The 8344-nt window shown below is 28.2% G+C and overlaps 1 protein-coding gene across 1 annotated transcript; it reads right to left on the minus strand.

Moving 5' to 3' along the window:
- Positions 1 to 5937: 5937 nt before the first annotated feature.
- Positions 5938 to 7614, minus strand: LOC124421272 (ATP-dependent DNA helicase pif1-like). Its single transcript, XM_046956170.1, has one exon. The coding sequence runs from the start codon at positions 7612 to 7614 to the stop codon at positions 5938 to 5940; it is 1677 nt and encodes a 558-aa protein (XP_046812126.1).
- Positions 7615 to 8344: the final 730 nt, after the last annotated feature.

The following is an 8344-nucleotide window of genomic DNA, read 5'->3' on the forward strand; positions in this document are numbered from 1 at the left end:
ATAGATAGATAGATAGATAGATAGATAGATAGATAGATAGATAGATAGATAGATAGATAGATAGATAGATAGATAGATAGATAGGTAGATAGATAGTTAGATAGATAGTTAGTTAGCTAGTTAGTTAGTAAGTTAGTTAGTCTGTTAACTAAACATTTAATAATGTTTAAAAATATTAAATTTCACTTTTTTTCCAACGCACTTTTTGGTCACTCACTCTGTAAATTAAACTTAATCATACAAATTTATTACGTTCCCACTATGTAGCGGTTGAAAATTTCATTCAAGCGCCAGCCATTCATTCGTTATTCTCGATATGATTTAATAAATTCATTTATATGTGAATGACATTCTGACATTTTATTAATGTTGTTGCAAAAACGAAAAACTACATTATTGTAAATTAATATTTTCATTTTAAAATGAAAATTCAAACCATTTAATAATATGATATTTTGCTGTGCTCTTAGTCGCACACGTAACTTGTCAATTTTCAATTTTTTTTTTCATATGTAGACATTATGTTTAACTGAAAACTATTTATTTTTATGAATAAATGTTATTTTATACAGGAAACATTAAACAAACATAAATACAGCAAAAAAATGGAAAATAAAACCGAAATGAAAAACCATTAAATTAAATTGAAAAAAAAAAACACATATTTAATAAAAGGTAAAAATGAAATGTGAAAAATAGTGAATTATGCAACTTAAATGTTTAAAGAATATTTTGTCAACACTAACGATCGCTGAATAAAAGTTTTCCATAGAAAATCTCCTATAAACCAACGATCGTTCCAAATTGTTTATAGAAATTCTTAAGAACGATCGATCGTAACAAGTTTTCTGTAGATCGAACGATCTCTTGAAGACTTCTTTAAAGTTTTTTAAATTTTTATTAATTTTTATATTTCTTCTTTTTCCTTTTTAGGTAAGATTATTTAAACTCTTATCTCTTCATCCTTTAAGGTATTTATTCAAATTTTAATAAAAATTTTTCTTTATCCACAACAATTTATAAAATCTCAAAAATTACCAAATTAATTAATACAAAATGTGTTTAATTTGCAAATTTTTTTAACTTTGTTTTGTGTGTGAAAAATGACAAAAGTTTTTACTAAAAAAAATTTAATTGATTCTTAGAAAAAAAAAAAACTATGTAACAACAAATTTCACTTAATTTGATTGTTCAAAGAAAATTTTTTGTTATCAACTAAATTCATTAGCTTCACACAACATGTTGTTTCAACAAAGTCTTTAAGTGAATAAATATGCAAAATAAAAGTTATTTGCAAAGTTCTTAGGCAATTTAAATAATATTTTAATTTCTAAATTTAGTTTACTTGTTGTTTTCTGCTGTATTGTATTCATTTAATTTGTTTAATTTTTTTAAGACTGAATGGAGAAGAAAAGCAAACTAAAAAAAAACAATACAATTTCAATTACTTTTTAATGTTTGCTTAGAAAAAAATATTGTACTAAAATTGTTTAGGAACCTAGTTGGAAATCATGGAAAGCTAGGGGAAAAACAGCGATAGACTAGACCTCAGACTAGACTATTGAATAGATTTTATTTTAAACAAAACTGTAGACTATTGACTTGAGTATAGACCTTACTAAAGTCATGACTAAAGGCAAGACTACAAACTAGACTATGGACTAGCCTATACACTAGTCTTTAGACTAGACTATAGACTAAACTATAGACTAGACTATAGACTAAACTATAGACTAGACTATAGACTAGACTATAGACTAAACTATAGACTAGACTATAGACTAGACTAGACTATAGACTAGACTATAGACTAGACTATAGACTAGACTATAGACTAGACTATAGACTAGACTATAGACTAGACTATAGACTAGACTATAGACTAGACTATAGACTAGACTATAGACTAGACTATAGACTAGACTATAGACTAGACTATAGACTAGACTATAGACTAGACTATAGACTAGACTATAGACTAGACTATAGACTAGACTATAGACTAGACTATAGACTAGACTATAGACTGGATTATAGACGAGACTATAGTCCAGACTATAGACTAAACTATAAACTAGACTAGAAATTATATTATAGACTAGACTAGAGATTAGATTGTAGACTAGACTATAGATTACACTATATCAGACTATTGTCTAGACTACACTATAGACTAGACTATAGACTTGACTTTAGAGTAGACTAAAGATTAGACTATAGACTAGACCATAGACTAGAAATTATATTATAGACTAGAGATTAGATTGTAGACTAGACTATAGACTAGACTATAGACTGGACTATAGACTAGACTATTAAGTAGACTATAGAATACTAGCTAAATGTACCCGGCGTTGCTCGGGTCTTCTTCGGTTCTAACAGATATTATATAGTTTTTATTAGTTATGAGTAGGAAAATTAAAATGGTCATAGATTATTATTAATGTTGATTAAAGGTTTTTTAATGACTTTGTTTTTGAAGTCTGAACTTTTGATATGGTCATCATTATTTGAAAAAAAACATTGTGTAAGCTAATATAAAGTCTAAGAAAAAAATAATAGTGCAAAAATGGCGGTTTTACAGTTAGATAAATCTAATTGGATTTTTTGAATAAAATCTAAATTATCTAATATATGTAATAATATATAAAATCTAATATATGTTTGTTTGGCAATATCACGAAGTCATAAAACTAAACCGAAATTTGTTTGTAAAATAAATTTGTTTATTTTTCTTTATCAAAGGATGTTAAATTTTTTTAAAGTGTGTAGAAATAGTAAATTAGATAAAAGTTATTTAACACTTAATATTTTAGTGTAAATAAACAATTTTTTTCAATTGTATGGAAAAACTTTAATGCTATGATTAAAACCTTTGGTCTTATCTTTCTTAAATTGTACGACTCAAGAACAAAAATTTGGATTAAATAATAAGATAATGCGGGTATTAGCGATGATCTTATATGTTTAAAAACCTATAAATACTTGTAAATAAATTGTTATTTTTATAAAGTAATACGTTTATTTAATTTTATATTGTACAATAAAAATTTTGAATTTTTAAAACAAATTATATGGAGGTATTTTGCTAATTCATAAATGTAGAAACATTAAATTATTTATGTTTACTTTTTGTATATAAAATTATAATTTACTATTATATTATTTTTATTTTTGATATTAGTATAAAAGTAAGAAAACACGAAATAATTCAATATATTAATATATGAAAATATATTTAATTCTTTTTTAATATTAAGTTATAATTAAAATTGAGAGATTTAAGTTAAATATGATAGATATATTTTTTATCAATTTTAATAAATTTTAAAAACATAAATTGGTTTTCTAAGTAAAAATATTGCTTCGCTACCCTAACTATGTTCAATATCGTAAAAATATTAAAAAGTACCATCGGAAAAACGAAAAAGTACATAGATCTCTTTCAATAAATTTTCATTTAATAAGGACCGTGTGTTCCGGTTAACCATTGTAAAGAATCCATTTGAATAACAGAAAAGTACCAAATAGTTCCCACTTCCAGAATATTATTCAGTCAAGACCATGTATGTTAAAATTAATGTTCCTAGGTTGAATATTTTAGAAAATTAAAAAAAGTACAATTTATGAGATAAAAAGTACTAAAAAGTTGTCTCTTAAAGGATCGTATTCAATGAGGACCGTTTATGTTTAATAATCATGTGTTTTCAGTTCATATTAAAGAACATACATAGAGTATCATTTGAAGGAAGAAATAGTACCAAAAGTGGAATAAAGTTTACCTAAGTGGAAAGTACTAATAAAAATAGTATAATTTGTTTCCCCTTTTCGCTTAGAAGTATACTTTTTTGAGAATTAAGTTTACAAAATATTCCGTATTTAAATCTACATATATATCACAGATAAAACTCAAACGATTAAAACCTGCATTCATTTATTCCAGAAAAATTGTGCTTTAAAAAAGGTACCAAACAATTTACTCGAATTTGGTCCTATATAGGGCCTTAGTACTTGAATTCCAAAATAATATACCAAAATCTTATTTTGTGTGAGTAAATATACAACTTTTTGAAATTTTATAAAAGTTGACTCAATGAGTTTGAATAAAATTAAATTTCCCGTTTTTTCTCCTTTTTGGTACTTTTTTACCCAGTGAAATAGGAAAAATTTTATTACAATATATATTACAGAGTTAGTCCGTAATTTAATATGAATAATTCAATAAACCGAAAATGATTTCTTAATGTGCTAAAAAACTACCATAAATACAGTTTTGTCCCTTTTACACCCAAAAAGGACTGAATTTTTTAAAAGGTACGAAACAGGTGTCTCATAATTTTGAGAGATGTATCCAAAATATTTAGAAAAAATTGATTATGTAAATTAGTTTAAAAGTTATAAAGGGCTGAAAAAGGTACCAAAATCACCTTTGTTACACATTTTTACCCCTTAAAAGTACGAATATCAAAAAAGTACCAGACACCCATCTGCTCATTTTAGGAGTAGATACAGGTTCATTTAAAATTGTTCTTGTATCACTAATATTATGTAAGATATTTAAGAAAACCTCTTTTCCCCTTTTTTACCCTTTTTACCCGTAAATGTGCAAATTTCCAAAAATCCCTCCTTAGTGGATCTACATAACCAAAAACACATCTGCTGTCAAAATTTCATGATTCTAGGTTCAGCCGTTTGGGCTGTGCGATGATGAATCAGTCAGTCAGTAACGCTACTCTTTTATATATATAGATTGATTTGCGCTGAGGTTTTTGTTGTTTATTAAAATTAAAATAATATTAAAAACGTGTTAGTATAGTTTTCATTAAAATTGGAAATATTGGCCGCGGGTTTATGTTGAGGATTTTTCATATCCAAGTGAAATTAATTATCAAATGTATAGAACAATAAAAAGATTGGTTTGTGATATAATCATGTTAACAATGTCCTAGGGTTGTGTCGATGTTTTCTCGTCTCCGATGTAGTAGGATTTAAGGTTTAATTATCTCGATGCTATTTCAAAGTAGTGTTTACCTGTAAGTATGAAGGAAGCGCCGACGATATTTGTGGTTTATTAATAAATAATTTTATGTTAGTATTAAAGTGAGATTTATTGTAAAAGTGTTTATATTTGTTAGTAGTTTTATAAAAATAATAAAAAATATTAGAAATTAGAAAATTACCTGAGTGTTATATAATATAATGAAGATTGTTTATAAACTCAATATGTACATAGATATGGAAGACATGTGGTGGTTATTATAATTGGGAATTATTTTTCGTTTTGTTTAAATTGTCATTTTTAAGAATGAACAGTTATGATGAATTTCAATACAAAGTTTAAAAAATAAGGGATGAGAGCATTCTTTATTTTTAACGTGATACCAATATAGACTGAGGTAGGTGTAATTAGTGTTCATTATATGCGTAATTAAATTGGTACTTTTGGAAATTTGCTTGTAAATAATTATGAAATGATGAACCGTTTTTTAAATTCAGTTTCAATAAAAAATTAGTATAATGTGACTGCAGGTTTGCGCTGAGGGTTTCCTGTTCCCATTAAATTTATTAAAATTATTGAGTAATATTTGTTTTTGCTTTCATGATTTCTGAAGATGAGTTAATAAAATAATTATCTCGTTGAAATTTCAGGTTTGCGCTGAGGGTTTCCTGAGCCCATTAAAATTTTGTAATAATATTCGGGCTTACGTTGAGAATTTTTAGTGTTTAAGAAAAATATGAGCCAATATATGGAATAGTGAAATAAATATAATGATGTATTTTGCCCTTGTGCCCAGTAATATGATGCAGGTTTGCGTTAAGGATTTCCTGTGTCCAAGAGAAATATAATGATATATAGATGAATGAAGTATATAATGATAAGAGGTTTGATTAGCAATTGTACATTTTGTGAATTTTATTGTTTTAAGGTGTGTTGATTTATCGAAGTACTTCTTTATAGACTACATTTGAGGTTTTTCCATTAGGAGTAAGAATATAAAGGTTTTTTGGTGAACTTACTCGTGAGCAGGCTACGTAGAATTGACCGTGAGAGAAACAACTTTCACGTAAATCAATACCTGCAAGTTTTAACGATTGTCCTTGAGATTTGTTAATCGTTATAGCAAATGACAATTTTAATGGAAATTGCAGTCGTTTGAAGTTAAAAGGGTAATCGTTGGAAATTAAGGGAATGCGTGGAATAAACGTGGATTCACCTTGACCACAACCAGTTATTATTGTGGCCTCAATGACGTTTCTGTGAAGAGTTTTTATTCTTAAGCGTGTTCCGTTGCATAATTTCGGTGGTTTAAAATTTCGTAATAATATAACAGGGGTTCCAATTTTCAGTGTAATTTTATGAGCAGGAAATCCTGGTGGATTTAATGAATTAAGAAACTCGACGGGATAGTTTACTGCATCTTCCACATTTTCAACAGAATCTATTGAAACATATTGCATTTCAGGTGTATCGAAGGATTCAAGAATTGTATTATTAATATTCGTAGCATTTTCGTTTTTTGGTGTTAAAATAGCACGTTCACAGAACCAATCATTAGATTTATTTTTTATATTTCTTATATCTGGATATATTTGGGATATGAGTTCATCCAATGTTTTTACCACGATTCCAAGTTTTGATGGTATAATAATTTTTCCTTGTACTTCGTTATAGTTTCCATCTCCAATCTGCAATAATATTTTAGAAAATTCTTTAGCCGATTCATCTCCCATTAAATGCACGCGCATATTTTGTTTTAGAGACAGTTTTTTGGTGAGTTGCCATAGATATGAAGATTTTAAACATGCTTTTACTTCATCAGCTCTAGTTCCTCTGGGCACTACAGGAAGAGTTTGTCGGAAATCACCAGCTAATAGAATAGTTAGACCTCCCATTAAACAATCATTTGACCTTATGTCCTGAAGAGATCTATTTAAAGCATCAAATCCATTTTTGTGCATCATTGTGCTTTCGTCCCATACAATTAACTGGCATTCCCTTAATATCTGTGCTAAATGACTTTGTTTTGATATTTTACACACTGGAGTTTCGTGGTGCATAAAATCAAAAGGTAGTTTAAATGTTGCATGGGCTGTTTTTCCGCCATCCAATAATGTTGCAGCAATGCCAGATGATGCAACGGCTAACGCAATATTGTTGTGACTCCGAATATTTTGAAGTAGTAGATTTATTAGGAATGTTTTTCCGGTACCTCCAGGTGCATCGAGGAAAAATACCTGTCCTGAGTTATTTTCGGCACTATGGATAATTTGGTTATATATATTTCTTTGCTCATTTGTAAGAGTTTTTTCTTTATTTATAACATTTCTCTCTAAACTTTCGATATCATAGTTTGTTTCGATAAAGTATTCTCGATGGAAATTAGCATTATTTTCTCTTAGCGGTTGGGGAAGTCCATATTTTTCTAACTGTTCACCACCTAATGAAAGAATTATATCTTCAATTTGTATTAGGCATTTGTTGTATACTTCATTTATATTTAGCGGGATATTTTGAGAATTGTTTTCCATTTGATTTTTAATGTCTTCTGAAAGATTATTTTTATATTTTTCCCATAAACTAAGAGCATTTGAAAGGTGGCAATTTATTAACATTATTGTAAAAAGATCTCGTAGTTTTATTGGGTGATCGCATAATGCAGCTTCTTCTAATGTTTTATCCCAGTGCTGATCATTTTCTAGCAGACCCAATGCTAAACATGTGGACTGAAAAGTGGGATGAATTATTCCATTAACTGTCCTAAGGTACGAAAACGATGTTGGACCTTTAATTGAATGTAACAAAAGTCTGAGATAGTAACATTCCGCGTTGTTTGGATGGATAGTGTATACTCTCCCTAATACATTATCTTTTCGTATATTTTCCCAACCCTCAACAAATTTTCCTTTTTTTCGTCTTTCAAATGTGTGATTTTTCCATACATAGTATGCAGGTACTTCTGGATAATAAATTGTTTTCGCAAAATCGTCAGATCTGCATAATTCAAAAAAGGCTAAGAGTGTTGTGTGTGTAGGATTCAATACTCGTTCAGTTGCATTGTTAGGTGTAAAATATACACGTTGTCCGTTCTCGAGATGTACAGCGAGGTGAAAAACTGGTGGGAATCTTTCATGAATTGGAAATGATAAGATTCTCCATACAGCTTCGGAGCTACTAATATATCGGCCACTTTCATAAACACTTATCTCATCATTTTGTATAGCAAATGCCGCCTGGTCACTTCCTTTATTTATGTATTTGCATATGTATTTAATGGATTTTACAGAGCTACATATTTCTACGTTAATGTGCGCTCCAAAAATACGTAATAGCACCGGATTGTAT

Source organism: Lucilia cuprina, chromosome 2 (assembly GCF_022045245.1).
Source record: "Lucilia cuprina isolate Lc7/37 chromosome 2, ASM2204524v1, whole genome shotgun sequence".
Taxonomy (NCBI): domain Eukaryota; kingdom Metazoa; phylum Arthropoda; class Insecta; order Diptera; family Calliphoridae; genus Lucilia; species Lucilia cuprina.